The sequence below is a fragment of the Xenopus tropicalis genome, chromosome 2 (genome assembly GCF_000004195.4).
Source record: "Xenopus tropicalis strain Nigerian chromosome 2, UCB_Xtro_10.0, whole genome shotgun sequence".
Taxonomy (NCBI): Eukaryota; Metazoa; Chordata; class Amphibia; order Anura; family Pipidae; genus Xenopus; species Xenopus tropicalis.
In genome coordinates this window covers 71,785,266-71,801,547 of record NC_030678.2, presented here as the reverse complement: position 1 = coordinate 71,801,547, position 16,282 = coordinate 71,785,266, and the positions used below count along the sequence as shown (strand labels likewise).

Sequence of the window (16,282 nt, the reverse complement as noted above, 5' to 3'; positions counted from 1 at the left end):
CATGTACACTACCAAGGGTCAATATGCTGAAAGCGACTGCACTCACACTTAAAGTATGGAAAAAGGCTAAACTAAAGTATAAACTTAGCTCCCCGTACTCTCCCCTGACTGCAGTCCTAGGTAACCCGATGTTCCTGCCCCTGGCTACAGCTTTACCCACCCGACCCAGGGAGAGAATCTCCCTATTTGTGGTCAGAGACCTGCTCAACCCTACATCAACGTCTATCCTACCCCTTGAAACCCTCCAGCAAAAAATTCCAAACCTCCGACTCCACTGGTATGTGTATTTCCAGCTAAGGCACTTCTTAGAACCATTCATAAGGTACTCTCAAAGTAACTCACATACCCAATTTGAATCCCTAGCCCATAGAGGTCTTCCTCAAAAAGGCCTAATATCCAGAATACACGCTCTGATTAGTGACCCATTTCTTGAACAAGGTTATAAACACCCCTATATGCTGAAATGGGAGAAAGCGATAGGGTCAGAAATTACAATGGAGGATTGGGATCTCATTTGGGGGAATGCTAAGACAAGTGTAACATGTACTAAACAAAAAGAGAACTTGTATAAAATATTGATGTTTTGGTACCTCACCCCAACGAGACTGAACAAAATATACCCGGAACATCCACAGACATGCTGGAGATGTGGAGAAGCCCCCGGAGATGTCCCGCATATATTTTGGTTTTGCCCCCTTCTGCAACCTCTCTGGGACAAGGTCCAAGATCTTCTGTCATCCCTCATGCACCAAACAATCCCAAAAACCATAACCACCCTTCTATTGGGCAGGCCCCTGACCGGCCTTACCAAACCACAACAAAAACTTTTCAACCACATACTAACTGCAGTCCGCATATCCATCGCATCTAAGTGGAAAACACCAACCCTCCCAACATGGGAAGAGCTCTATCAGCGAATCGAAAGCAACAGGAACTTTGAATCCAGAATCGCCTACCTCCGCAACACGACTCCAGCATACCTAAAGGTTTGGACCGCCTGGGAGCTTCGACCACTTACGCAGAGAAGGCAAGGACACATAACCGCCCCAACAGGGACAGCGACTGACACCACCCCGCCCTAACCCAACTCTCTCCGGTAGAACTAAGAACTGAGAATTGCATATATAACTCTTGATGCATTTATGAAACTACTATATCCCTTTCCCTCTCTCTTCCCCTTTTCTCTATATTTCTACTCTTTCCTATGTTCATATAAATGTATTCGCTTGCAAAAAAAAGAAAAAACAATAAAAATATAAGTTACAAAAAAAAAAGCAATCATAACTTTTCCAAACTCCGGATCAACTCCACTTTACTAACATTTTCAGGGACATTTACAGACTTTATTTTTTGTCCTTTGACTGTTTTATGAGTATTTTTAAGCTAATCTATTAAAGGATGATTTTTTTAATTATGCTACCTTGAAAGTAAATTGAGGTAGCATTTATTTAATTGCATATACAGATATGAACTGGATCACACGTACTGAATGAAGCAGGCAAGGTGTTGCACTGACTATCTAAAGTTCTGCTTTTTATGCCATTAATCTGTCCTACCCATAGGAAATTTTGAATCATCTTCTTGGAGACATTGAGTTATTTGTTGGAAAACTGAATATTGATAAGAAGAAAAAGAAAGGTGAGCAGATTTAAAAACAGAAATACAGATGACAAATAATAAAAAAGCAATATAAAGAACATCATGATGCACTGACCTGCTCTTCACATTCTTTCTACAGCAAAGCTTCCTGAATCAGAATTTGTAGATTGTCTGCAGAAAGCTAAATATGCCTTTATTCTAATGGTAAGTTCCTACCTCTATGCAAGAAAACTCTGTCAAAGAAGTGACAAAAGCCTCCCAAAGACATGCAATATTTTATGTTATGTTAAGGTGTAGGGTAGAACTTTTGTTTATATGAAACAAAAAATAATGGAGTCTTTATTGGCTGACTAAGTTGATAATCACATCAAGCTTTAGAACATTGCAGTCCCTTTTTTCAGCTGATTCCAAAGAAGCTAAGTTGGTTCTAAAATATTTAGAATTTTGCACACAAACAAAAGTTAAACATAAACATAATTTGTATTTCATGCACAGACACACACATATGGGTATGATAATGCTACAGGGACTAAGACATGGTATGTTATTCAAGATGAAATTGGCTAGGCGAGAATTAGACCTAGAGTGTGAAGTTCAGGGTCAAAAAAAAAAAAAGAGAGCGTGAAAAAAACACTCAATGGCAAAACACAAGCAACTTTTTACTTTTTCTTCCTCAAATGCTAGCTTATTTAAGAAAGGACTTGAACCAGATAATAGTCGTATTCACATTTTTAAAAAACTTTGCATGTCAGCGAGAATTACATTGTTCCATTTACTTCAATGAGGCTGAAAATCTCAAATCTTTCAATAAACTGGAAAAATAAAGTTGCTTTATTCCCATTAGATAAATCATGATGTGCAAGCTAGGATGCTATATTTATTCTGCAAAATCCTTTACCATACCTGAGTTAACAGCCATAGAAGCTCCATCTGTTTGTTTAAGATAGCAGTTGCAATTTTAGCTTGGTCTGTTTCACTTTCCTACCTTCACACTGCTCCTAGAACAGCTAAGTGCAGATTATACAGCAGAGATGGGAGGGGGAGAGAGGAGCAAACTGAGCAGACTCATGCCATGCCCTGAAGGATTTTTCTGAGAGCAGGAAGTCTAAAACAGAAGATCATGTATACACAATAAAAAGACATGTGGCTGTATTTACATAGACCTTTCTGATAAAGCTTACTTAGTTTTTACCTTACCTTCTTCTTTAAGTTAAAAGACAAGATTGCTCTTTACTTTCTCAAACTGTTGAAATTGATAGAAATTGAAATGTGCTTTGAAACTGCAGTATTGTATCCGTTACAGAGTTATAGATTTGCAATTAGATTCACTGTTATGAGTTCACATTTGCACAAACAGAAAACCTTTTATACAAATGTCCAGATCTGCCTGAAAAGAATAGAAATGCTTACTTTCAATCTATATATATGTTCCATTTCCACCACAAATGAACAGAGATTAACTGAATTTATACAATTAAATGCTTTCACTAGGGGAATGTCCACGAACAAATGAAACAACCAAGTGCTCCAGATCTCATCCATTTGATGATGGAAACCCTGGCCAAGGTAAGGATAATTGCACCATAAGTTACCATATTATAATTTGTTTCTTTAGCAAAATCTGTTCTAAATTGCTCAATTCTTCTTATGTAGATTGTAGACAGGTGTCCACAAAAAGACTTGCCACAGTCTGTGTTATCTCCACTGCTTACACAGAAGGCACTGATGATTATGAGTTCTTGTGTGACAGACAAAGAAAGAAAATTCTGGGAAAGCCTGGGAGATGCCTGGATGAAGACCAGGTAAGCATAATTACATAACGTAATAGAAGATGTTACAAATAAGACACTAATGGTAGAGTATACAATTAGAAATAAAGAACTAAAACAAAGAATTAGGCTAGAAATGCTGGACATTATGTTTTGTTAGGAGGGACAGAAGGATTAAAAAGGGTGGAGGGGTCAGATTTAAAGCCATGTTACATAGTTACATAGGGATGATAAAAGACCAGAGTCCATCAAGTTCAGCCCTTCCAAGTAAACCCAGCACACACAAACCTATACTGACCTATCTTTACACTACATACATAAACTATATATACCAACATCAATACTAACTGTAGATTTTAGATCACAATAGCCTTGGATACTTTGTTTGTTCAAGAACTCATCCATGAAAGGGTTGAACTTGATGGACTATGTAACTATATGTTTCTGTACCAGCCCAAGGCTCACAGCCCTTTAGCAGTGAAGATCTGTGCCTCCAAAGATGCTCCCAGTATCTCCCCATCTTCTTTTCTGCTGATTTACTGCTAGTGATGAGCAAATCCTTTCACCAGGCATGGATTAGCTGTGAATGTTTATGCAAAAGTGCTGCGAAAATTTGCCCAGTGAGTGGTAGCTGCGTTTTGCAAATTTTTCACCAAAAAGAGGAGAGATGGCTGCTCATAGTGATCCAAGCTTAGCAACAAATTCACAATATACTGCATATGTTGAATATAAGAATACAAGGCTAATTAGTTATTATTTCAGATTCTTGTTACATTGCTACTAAGAAACCAGTGCAAGTGTCACTGACACTGCCTAGGGCGCAAGGATTGGGGGGCGCCAGGCAGGAGCCTCTCTTGGCTACCCCTAGTCTGTGCTAGTCTATGCTCCATTATAACTATCACTATCGCGCACCCCCCCGCGCGAACTGCGCATGTGTGCCAAAAAACGCGGGAGGGTTGCGATAGCGCAAGTGCAGGAGCGAGGTGGCCGACCGGGTTGCCTAGGGCATAAGATCAGCCCGCCCCTGACTGACACTTCTAACAAAAGCCAGGATGGAGACCGCCCTGTGTTAAACTTTAAGCAGTAAGTTCAGTTTAAGAAATGTGGTATTTCTACCCATATTTGTTTTTAGTTATCCTTTAAGTTACAAATATGTTTAACATGCTGAACTAGGAGGCTATTTAGAAACTTTATAGACTTGAAAAAGTAAAACAGATCTACAGAACTGCAGTGACAAAAGGCTAACATTAAACTTGAGTTTTCTCTTCTGTTGGTTACAGCCAATACCAGTCAATGCCTCTGCATATCTGTAGGCAGTGACATCTGCCTGTCACTGTGTTGAGTGTTTTTAGATTTCAGTCTAAAAACACTCAACACAGTGCAAAACCAGTACTTGAGGCAAAGAACAGATTTGTAATAGCAGGTGAAGAGAAATAGTGCTTAGAAATAGTTAAATTAGTTAGATAGTTAAATACATTCTTAAAAATAGTTACATTATTATAATGGTACTCCTTCAGAAATATTCACTGAATTTCAGTATACAAGTATGACAAAGATGTTGAACGTCAATAATCTTTTCAAAATAATAATTCTTAGAGCTGAATGGCCAAATGGAAAGAATATACCTCAATATGTTCCAACTTTTTCTGATGGGTGGATCATCCCTGATATCCCCTTTAGTGATGTTTCATCCCAGGTACGTAGAGGGAAGAACATTTATACATTTATTCATAAATAAATCAATCTATATACAATAATCTAATCTTACAGCAATGGACAATGCTTTTATGCTGTGATTAGCCTTGCAGAGCATATGTCCACTATTATCATGCCTCCAGTCAGCTTGTGGTTGGCAAGATAATTAGGAAAATGAAAATTATTTTGGTTTGAGATTGCTCTGGCAGTCTGTTCTTGTTTAGTTTATTTAGTTTTGAGGCAGCCTGTTTTCAATTTGGCCTTTAAAAGACAGACTGAAAAGGGGGAATGGATGCTGACATCTTTGTCCTGGAAATATTTTTAAATGTTTTCAAAATATATTTGTGGGCTTCCAAAACTCTTTAACAATGTTTCAAATGTACATGGAATTTAGAAATCTGTATGTAGTTTTCACTTCATATTACTTTTGTATTTTCAAAATTGTATGATCACTACAAGCAGAGTTTTTATTACGGGGTAAGGGTACAAATTTTATTAGAAATAAAATCAAAAAGTAATTTATACTTTTTATAACAAAGTTTCTGTATGAAATTCTAGATGTCACGTAGTCCTGAAACACCACTACGAAACAGGTGAGTGTCCCACTTTTACCAACATCAAATCCCATATCACTCTTATTTAATGTGCCATGTTGCCTCTGAGCACTTTACTTGATTTGAATAAGCTTATCAGATCCTTCTTTCTGTGATACAGGCAATTTCACCCACTCCTCATGAATGTCCTTCATGACTTTGAAGCGAGAAATAATCGCGAACTGTCAGTAAGGAAAGGAGACATTGTGAAGGTGAGACAAATATTGTCAAATATAAATAGAAGTGTTGATGCCTCTTAAACATTTTTTGAAAACGAACAGTGGAATAGTTATGTATTTGTATTAGTTATTAATATTATTTGTAGTATTATTATTATATAGTTACATATCCATATATATATGTGAAATCCATAAATAGGTAGCGCACCATTAGCTAGGAATAACACCTGGGTGCCAGTGCTATAAGCAATAAAAAAAAATGACAGGGCGCACAGGAATTTGCACAACAAAATTCAAAGATGTCAGCAAAAGTATCAATCAAAAAAATGTGAGGTTTTTATTAAAGGAGAAGGAAAGTCATTATGGCATTTTACTGCCAATAGATTCACCACATTAGTGCCATCTAGAACACTCTATTTATTCTGCAGAAAGCTTTATCATACCTGAGTAAAGAGTCCTAGAAGCTTTCTCTGTTTGTTTTAGATAGCAGCTGCCATTTTAGTTTGGTCTTCATAGCTTCCTGCTGTAGGCTGTAGGCTCAGATTACACATTCCTAAGGATTGAGGGAGTAAGTTTTAAGAATTCTTATGGGAGGGGGGAGCAGGAGAGAGGAGAGAGCTGCACAGACTCTGGCCCCAGGAATAAAGAATTTTTCTGAGAGAGGAAGACAAGTAATCATGTGTTTCTTTTGATAGAGGACACAGTGCAGCTTTTCTGTAAATGCTTATGGCTGTATTTACATAGACCTTTTTGATAAAGCTTACTTAGTTTTACCCATAACGGGTAGTGTCCATCCCCCAAGGGGCAAATTGCATCAGGTCCAGGGTGGATCAGTGAGGGTATAAACCGCAACCAAGGTTCAACATCTTACACAGGGTACATCTGCTACCTAAAGTGTCTGCCAAACTGCATGTCAGTACAGGGGGCTGCAGTGGGAGCAGAAGAGAACTTCAAGACCCCGAGGGGTCACACAGTCCAATATATAAATCCATCTGGACTCCCTCTGGGGCAGGGCCAAATCCCTATTCCCCCGTGCGAGGGGGGGCTGGTGGTCAATAGCCATACATTTGAAAGCAGGGAGGGCGTGTCATAATTGTAAAAAATGTCTGGCAACATTTTAAACAGCATTTTCCTCCTTAAAAGCTTTGCTAATTGCCAAATGGTGATTACCGATTCGATTCCTTTAGCATATTCATACAGTCCACCCGGACAAGTAATAATGTATACCACATAACTGGATGTGCAGTTGTGATCCTCAACCAGTGGGTCAAGAGCTAAATGTTGCTTACAAACAGATGTTGCTCTCAGTGGCCTCAAAGTAGGTGCTTATTTTTGAATTCATGGCATAAAATTAAATCCATTGACTGGAATAAAACACTATTGACAGTCATATATGAATATGTTTAGTCAACAACAAAATAAACTAGGCCTTTTCAGTGTATACCTATATGCCTGCAATAGTAGTCTCTTGCCTGTCTTTATTTTGCAGGTTTTGGACCAGAGCCGGCAGTGGTGGATGGTGCAGAATTCTCAGGGCCAGCAGGGATTTATTCCAAGCAACATCCTGGAGAACACAGATGATGGTCAGGTACTATGAAGAAAAGGACTGGGGGAATTATTTGGTTTCTGACCCTTGCAAGCCTTCCAGAATGAAAACTGAAGAATAACAAGTCAAACCATTCAGAAATTAAAAAGAAAACCTCAATATAACTCAATATAATATAACAGGATTCCAAGATTAATTTTAGTTTGAATTTTTCCTATTTTTTTGGAACCAGTATTTGCAACACATCAGTTCAAATAAAATTATACCTTTTAAAAAGGCAGATCAGTTTCTCTACTTCAGAATTAAAGTTTTGAACTTTTGCCTTGGTGACTAAGATCAAAAAGGATACAGCAATAAAAGACATGATCTGTGCTTAACTGTGCATTTGTTTATTCATTGTGTGTATTTATCTCTAAAACCCTGGTTACAAAAATATGACAACAAATGACACGAAAGTAACACGCAAAGATAATTGTATCAATTGTATCAATAGAAACTTAAGAGAGATAAAAAAGATGAAGTTGTAGTTGTTTAAAGTGATACCAGCATGTAGAAGTAACATGTCAGTATTACTGCTCATGCTGCACTGCACCAATTTTTTGCTCCAAACCTACCTGTATGTCACCCCAGCACAGTAGTACTTTCCTCCACCACATACTTTGCCAGCAATATGGACAGACAGCACAGCGATGTGAAGCAGCAATTTCCCTAGGTCACACTAGCTTAGGGGTGGAGTGTATTTTCCACAGACTGGAGTACAAATGTACTGTATATACTCGGGTATAAGCCTAGTTTTTCAGCACCCAAAATGTGCTGAAAAAGTCACCCTCGGCTTATAATTGAGTCAGGTGCCGTGGGTCCCTCCTTTGTGTGCACATGAGGCCAACCACAACCAGACCTTCCAGTGCTCTTGCCCACTCCCAAATTCATCTTTATCTACCATCCTCATTTGTCCTGTTCTGCACTAGACATTGCACTTTATATTCTACATAAACCATTGTTGTGAAGGATTTTAACTGAGCTAAGGGGGTAGTACTCTTAAGGTATCATTTTTGATAACATGTTGTTTTTGTTGACCCTCTTCTCCACTTACAGAGCTAGTTTACTGTTTTTATTTGAAATAAATAATTAAAAACATACGCCCCACTGATGCCTCAATTAATATAATTTTATTGGTATTTATTTTGATCATTGAAATTTAGCAGTAGCTGCTGCATTTTCCACCCTAGGCTTATACTTGAGTCAATAAGTTTTTCCAGTTTTCTTAGGTAAAATGAGGTACCTCCGCTTATATTCGGATCGGCTTATACTCGAGTATATACGGTAGATAGTATCATATCCTACGTGAAAGACACTTGGGGGCCAATTCACTAAAGGTCGTTAACACTTTTAGTGCATAGTTTTATGCTCTAAAAAGTGTTCGTTAATTAAGTACCGATTCATCAAAGTAATTTTGCATGCATTACTACTCATATCGCATGTGCAAAAATCTCAATTATCGCAAAGCCTTATGTCCATCGCATTGCGGTAATTATCTAATAGAAATAATACTAACGCATAATTACATTTGAATTTGAATTTTTTTCAGTTATGGTACAAAAACTCGAATGTGTTATTTATTAAGTGCAAGAAACCTGAAAACTCGAAAGTAAACATTTTAAAAAGAAAAAGACTCTCGAATTCTCAAACTCAAGAATTCATAAATAAAGCCATTAAATCTGGGGAAGTCTTGGTTGAGGGTAAGCGCTACTGTGCTGAGATGGCATCAGGGGCAATTACTGAACAACTGTGCATTATTAGTAATACTGACACTCCTTATAGTTATAATAACACATCAGTATCACTTTACTGATAAAAGTGAGCAAATTAAACAACAGAAATTTGCAATGTAGCTCACATATTATATGCCTATATAGGCTCCTGCAAGTTCAGTGGTACTAAATCCAAGTTCTCGTCCAGAGGAGGTGAAAGCGTGGCTTCAACAGAAAGGCTTCTCCAATATGTAAGTAAACAAATTTTACATTTATACAGTAGCTGGCCTTTTTCTTAACCTGCATATCATTAATCTCTAATAAAATATTCAGGTGTAATATTTGTTTACTCTATTGCATAAATAGAAACGCGTTTGTCAAGATTTGTACTGGTCCTATTACAAATTATCCCTACAAAAAGACCATGACCCCAGTTACCACCAGCTTCTTAATTGTACACCAACTAAAAATCCATTTAAACAAAAACATGTGGTACATGTGAGGCAGAACACTGGTCTATTGACATTTATGTTATTTTCTTCTGCAGTGATGAATTTTAAAATTCTGTATATTCATACTTCCATCTGTTACCAGTGCTTTTGGTGCTTGAACCACTGTACCCTCTATAGTTACACACCTACTCACACTCTTTGTATATCATGCAGCACTGTGAGATGTCTTGGAGTTCTTCAAGGAGATCAGCTTTTGGAGCTAACTCGTGAAGACTTGAAAACTGTGTGTCCCGAGGAAGGGGGTCGTGTATATTTGCAACTGAGCACAGTGAGAGGATCTCTTGAGGTAAGATCATCTGCCTGTACGTGCAGTACAGACCATCCAAGTATATTCTGGACTGGAGCTCACACTTCTTGTGTTAAATATGCTGTGCTAAAAAAGGAGGCACAACCACATGAAAATACAATCATATGCTAGTACTGACATTTAAATGGCAAAAGTGCTAAAGCACCCTTTACAGTAAACACTGTAACTTGTTTTTAGGCACAAATAGAAACTTAATTTTGTATGATAGTGTCTCTAACTGACAGTGATCAAGTTCACTATAGTGTAGAGAGTAAAAACACTTGGCACTTAAAGGAATTGGTAGAAACTATATGTACAAGTCAGAATGTAGAGATTAATACATACACATGGCTAGTCATGGTAAATAGCCTGGACCCTTTGATAAGTATTAGGTTTCAAAAGTTCATATAAAAATTCTCAAATATATGTTTTTAGCAAAAAGGCACCCACAGCCTGTAAAAAGCTTACCAAAGTTAAGCAAATGGTCCAGGTGCTCCAAACCCAAAATCCCCATTTCAGGGAACGGACAAACCATAAATCATCAAAACCAAAAAGACATGTGAAGGGCACACCGGTAGTCCATCTCAAAAAGCCTGACGCGTTTCATGTCCATCTGACACTTAATCGTAGGCTTCAATAATTCATATACCTATATTGCTAATGCATTACATTCTGTATTCTTGCAGACATGAAACCACTATGGGATTGTTGAGAAGTTGCAATACATTTTCACACTCGATCTGTGAGGACCGCCAAAAAGAAATATGTGGAGTGAAGCTGTATCTTTGTGTCACAGTTTTTTTTCGATTGATCCTTGGACTTAAAACAATATAATTTCAATAAATTATTTTTAAAATACCATAAATATCCTCAAAATGCCACTGTTTCTCCTGTGTATGTTTATGTAAAATATTCCTTATCAACTATTATTATTATTTTTTTTTTCCAGTTCCAAGTAAACTTTAAATTCTCAGTAGTCAACAAAATAGCCTTTTTCGCATTTTTATCACCAAAGTACTAAGCTAAGCATTGGATTGGGGACCAAAAGGCTTGTCGATGCAGTCCTCAGTCCAACAGCCCATATATCCGCTGTTTTAATTCAATCAATTAACCAAATTAGCCCAATATCGGGAGATGATCCACTCGTTTGACAACCTTACCAATTGAGTGGATCGCACCTGGTGGAGGCAATTTACTCTGCAATCTAGAAGGGCACGAAACAAACGTTTACGTGGGATAGGGTAAAAATATATAAATGAATACATGCAATGTAAATCTGTATATCATGAACAACAAATAATTTGTGATTGTGATATTCCTGTCTCTATAGAAAATGTTTTCTCTTTTTCATTGATAATTTGAAATACCTTTTTATTTTCCCACATTGGTTGTATTTTTGTCATCTTTGAAGCCTGGAGGTATAAACCTTGTAGCAAGATTTGTTGAAACCCCACTTGGATTCTCTAGTTTTGTTTTGGCTAGTTGGTCATATTCTGCATGTAGCATTTTTAAAAGCAATTATCTTTCTAGTTCTTTTACAAACAATATATATACAGTCCAGAGAAGGGCAACTAAGCTGGTAAAGGGTATGGAAAGTCTCAGTTATGAAGAAAGACTGGCCAAGTTGGGTCTGTTTACACTGGAGAAGAGGCGCTTAAGAGGTGACATGATAACTATGTATAAATATATAAGGGGATCATATAATAACCTCTCTAATGTTTTATTTACCAGTAGGTCCTTCCAACGGACACGAGGGCACCCACTCCGTTTAGAAGAAGGGAGGTTCCATTTAAATATTCGGAAAGGATTTTTTACAGTGAGAGCTGTGAAGTTGTGGAATTCCCTCCCCGAGTCGTACTGGCTGATACATTATATAGCTTTAAGAAGGGGCTGGATGGATTCTTAGCAAGTGAGGGAATACACGGTTATGGGAGATAGCTCTTAGTACAAGTTGATCCAGGGACTGGTCCGATTGCCATCTTGGAGTCAGGAAGGAATTTTTTCCCCTCTGAGGCAAATTAGAGAGGTTTCAGATGGGGTTTTTTGCCTTCCTCTGGATCAACTTGTAGTTAGGCAGGTTAGGTATAGGCATTATGGTTGAACTTGATGGACGTATGTCTTTTTTCAACCCAACTTACTATGTTACTATGTTACTATGTTACAGTCATGGCCAAAATTGTTGGCACCCCAGAAATTTTTTCCAGAAAATCAAGTATTTCTCACAGAAAATTATTGCAGTAACACATGTTTTGCTATACACATGTTTTCACACAAAACTCCAAAAATGGGCTGGACAAAATTATTGGCACCCTTAACTTAATATTTGGTTGCACACCCTTTGGAAAAAATAACTGAAATCAGTCGCTTCCTATAACCATCAATAAGCTTCTTACACCTCTCATCGGGAATTTTGGACCACTCTTCCTTTGCAAACTGCTCCAGGTCTCTCTTATTGGAAGGGCCTTTTCCCAACAGCAATTTTAAGATTTCTCCACAGATGTTCAATGGGATTTAGATCTGGACTAATTGCTGGCCACTTCAGAATTCTCCAGCGCTTTGTTGCCATCTATTTCTGGGAAGACCCAAGACACTGGGCTATAAAGTGCGACCCAAAATCCTTTGGTAATCTTCAGATTTCATGATGCCTTGCACACATTCAAGGCACCCAGTGCCAGAGGCAGCAAAACAACCCCAAAACATCATTGAACCTCCACCATATTTCACTGTAGGTACTGTGTTCTTTTCTTGTAGGCCTCATTCCGTTTTCGAACAGTAGAATGATGTGCTTTACCAAAAAACTCTATCTTGGTCTCATCTGTCCACAAGATGTTTTCCCAGAAGGATTGTGGCTTACTCAAGTACATTTTGGCAAACTGTAGTCTTGCTTTTTAATGTTGTGGTATATACAATACCCAAAGACCTCAGCGCTCTTAATTGAAGTTGTTGAAGATAGAGTGGTGAATTTTCTATAATGAAGATGTATACAAACAGTTCTGCATCTCCTTCTTAGAACAACCCCTTTGACTGGGTCTCGAAAATTTGTATAGATGTATCAGTAGGAGCGCACGTAGACCATGTAAAAATAAAAACTATATGTCTGTTAAAACAAATCCAATCACCATGTGTGACACAAATAAATTAGTTGGATTCTCCCACGTGTGCAATAATGCTAAATGCTCACCTGATGGTGATGTATTCAGGCCAAACAAACTTAAGCGTGTTCAAATTGAGGTGAAGCAGCACATAGTATAACATCGTTTATTAAAAATAAATACTGCTAAAACAAGCTACTTACAGTGTGTAGTATTCTACAAGGCACAAATAATGGCTCAACGCGTTTCGCGTACATCCGGTACGCTTCCTCAGGAGATGATAGTAAAAATACAGTTCCCCCCACCTCCTTCAATAATGTGATAGGTTAAGTACCATCCCCCTATAACATGTGAATCCACAGTAATTAATAATCAAAGCCAAATGCTATAGGTGATGCGCCGATTGATGACGCAACAGTGGCAGTGAGTGCTCTTGAAGTGAGTGCGCATAAGCGCAAGAAATACAGAGTGCTGAGGTAGTGGGTGACATTGCCAGATCATGTGAGCAAGTGCGCGAAGACCCCAGAAGTATAGTAGCATAGTCATAGTAACGCGCTGGTCAAACAAAGCTCAAACTTGTATTAAATAATGATAATGACCATAGGAAATATAGGGTGCACCATGGTGACATGTGAATGTAGGATCGTGAAGTGAAAAAGCACACAGGAACAATACCAATATTAACAAGCTGTGTCAGCAGTGGGGTCCTCCTGGGTCTCCTGCCATAGCGTTTCATTTCATTTAAATGTCGACGGATAGTTGGCGCTGACACTGATGCTACCTGAGCCTGCAGGACAGTTTGAATTTCTTTGGAACTTGTTTGGGGCTGCTTATCCACCATCCGGACTATCCTGCGTTGCAACCTTTCATCGATTTTTCTCTTCCGTCCACCCCCAGGAAGATTAGCTACTTGGACTTGTAACCTTGAGATTGTTGATATTTTTCCACAATTTTGGTTCTCAAGTCCTCAGACAGTTCTCTTCTCCTCTTTCTGTTGTCCATGCTTAGTGTGGCACACACAGACACACAATGCAAAGACAAAGAGACAGATTCATCAAAACACGAGTTCGAATCCCGAATGGCAAAAATTCGGATTGGAAACGAAAATTTCTGAAGAAACGCAAATATCACGAAAATGCTTCCGAAAAAAATCATAATAGTCACAATAATATCGTATTGGCGATCCGAAAGTCCCAAAATTTTCGTACCAAACGATTGTAAACAGCGGCAAAACCGATTCAATTTTTTCACGTTAAAAATACGAAAAAGTCATGCAAGCGTCGGAAAAGTCGCGCAAGGTACGAAAAAGTCGCGGATATATACGATTGGAGCGAACGGTCAGAGCATTCGTGGATAAGTAAATGTGCCCCATAGTGAACTTCTCTCCTTTTTATCTGCTTTCACATATGATTTTTATATTGCCCACACCTGTTACTTGCCCCAGGTGAGTTTAAAGGAGCATCACATGTTTGAAACAATCTTTTTTATCCATAATTTTGAAAGGGTGCCATTAATATTGTCCAGCCCATTTTTGGAGTTTTGTGTGACATTATGTCCAATTTGTTTTTTTTCCTCCCTTTTTTGTTCTGTTCCAATACACACAAAGGGAATAAACATGTGTATAGCAAAACATGTGTTGCTGCAATACTTTTTCTGGAAAAATTTCTGGGGTGCCAACAATTTTGGCCATGACTGTATATGATATATATATACATATAGGAACCTATAGAAGCAGGCACTCTCGTATAACCAAATAGTAATAGCTTGCCTGGGTGCAGTATAAAATAGAATGCAGGTCTGGAAAACATATGCCGCACTCACAGGTCTTAAAGTACACATCAAAAAAACTCAACAATAAACCCAACAGTGGCGCCAAAAGGCTTGATGACGTCATAAAGTGGGAGTGTATATACATAAATAAACTGTACACAAGTAAATATGAATAAAGCAAACAAAAAGAAATAATCAGAACCAGTGTAAGATAAAAAAAAAGACCACCATATGTGTGTGACAAAAAGAAAGGTAGAAAAACAGAAAGGGCACTGATATCACTGTAAGGCTGAACTGCAACTCCCAGTACCTGTTAGTGATCTTAGGCACAAGTAGAGGCACAGCACACGGCAGCATACTGCCAATATAAGAGCGGTGATACGCTCCAATGCATATTGATCTAGCGGCTCAGCGACTCAATAAACTACAAGGTACCGTTACTCACAACGCGCTCCTCGGAGCGCCAGTACAGGTCTCCCGCTCCACACCCTTCAGTTTCCAGACAGGCGCTAACTCTTACACTGCGCTTATTGTCAGCGCTGGTTTAGGACATCAAAGTGTCGGCGGCTAGCTACATGCATGACTAGGAGTCAGATCACGATCTTTGAAGACCCTATTGTCAATGCAACATAACAATGTCTACCGCCAGGTTTACAGTATTATGCGCCGTGGTAGGGGGGAAAACCGGTTAAAACCAGCCAAAACATCAATATATATATATATATATGTAGCCCACTTTTGGTTATTCTGTGCTGCTACCTGCTGATTACTTGTTCTTGGCGCTACAGGAGTCCTGAGCCCCCGCTTACTATGGGGGTTAACAGGGATTTCTCCCTTAAAGGCGTGCCTCCACCCAGGGATGATCTTGTGGAACTATAACCCACACCCTGGGAGCTTAATGTTTCACTAGTACCTCTGCTTGGGATCCACACACAGCCCCCGGTACCTTGCCCCTCCCTGGGGTAGTTGCTTACCGGCAGGTAGGTGATCCTTGGTGCAGGAAAGATCCAGTTACACAGTTTATATGATGAATCAGATAAGTGCTTTATTCAGGCAGGACCTCTCCAGGAGTGGCATATACAAATCAATCACAGTGTGCAGGGCTTTATCTCCTTACTACTCATTGAGAACCTTTTCCTGTTGGGCAACTCACGGTACTCACGCCAAGTGTCCCCTTCTAGGTGATCTCCCCGGTACTCATGCCAGAAGGCACCCCCTCTTGAGGTCCTTCCCGGTACTCACGCTAGGCAGCCTCGCCACAGGCGGCCCACCCCGGTACTCTCGCCTAAGCCCCCTCAGATTCAGCCTCCTGGACTAGCAGTGACCTTGTCCACCTACATAGCCACTTGTGGCCCTGCACTCCGGCCGATGTAATGCCGGGAGGTCTTAACCTCACTACCACTCCTGGAGGGGCAATATCCGCCCATTCTAGCTAAGTGACCTACATATCACTCCTGGAATGATCTATCACATGAACTGCTATCTAAACT

The 16,282-nt window shown here is 39.0% G+C and overlaps 1 protein-coding gene across 2 annotated transcripts in view; it reads left to right on the top strand.

The window, feature by feature from the left end:
• eps8l3 (EPS8-like 3) overlaps positions 1–10,809 on the top strand; it is a 38,726-nt gene extending 27,917 nt beyond the window's left edge. For both annotated transcript variants that reach the window (XM_012961578.3, NM_001015709.1), the window contains 11 exon segments: positions 1,563–1,638; positions 1,739–1,803; positions 3,091–3,165; positions 3,253–3,401; positions 4,965–5,064; positions 5,622–5,656; positions 5,778–5,868; positions 7,325–7,423; positions 9,298–9,383; positions 9,798–9,930; positions 10,617–10,809. In XM_012961578.3, coding sequence (XP_012817032.1) covers positions 1,563–1,638; positions 1,739–1,803; positions 3,091–3,165; positions 3,253–3,401; positions 4,965–5,064; positions 5,622–5,656; positions 5,778–5,868; positions 7,325–7,423; positions 9,298–9,383; positions 9,798–9,930; positions 10,617–10,622 — 915 coding nt within the window. In that variant the 3' untranslated portion in view covers positions 10,623–10,809.
• Positions 10,810–16,282: the final 5,473 nt, after the last annotated feature.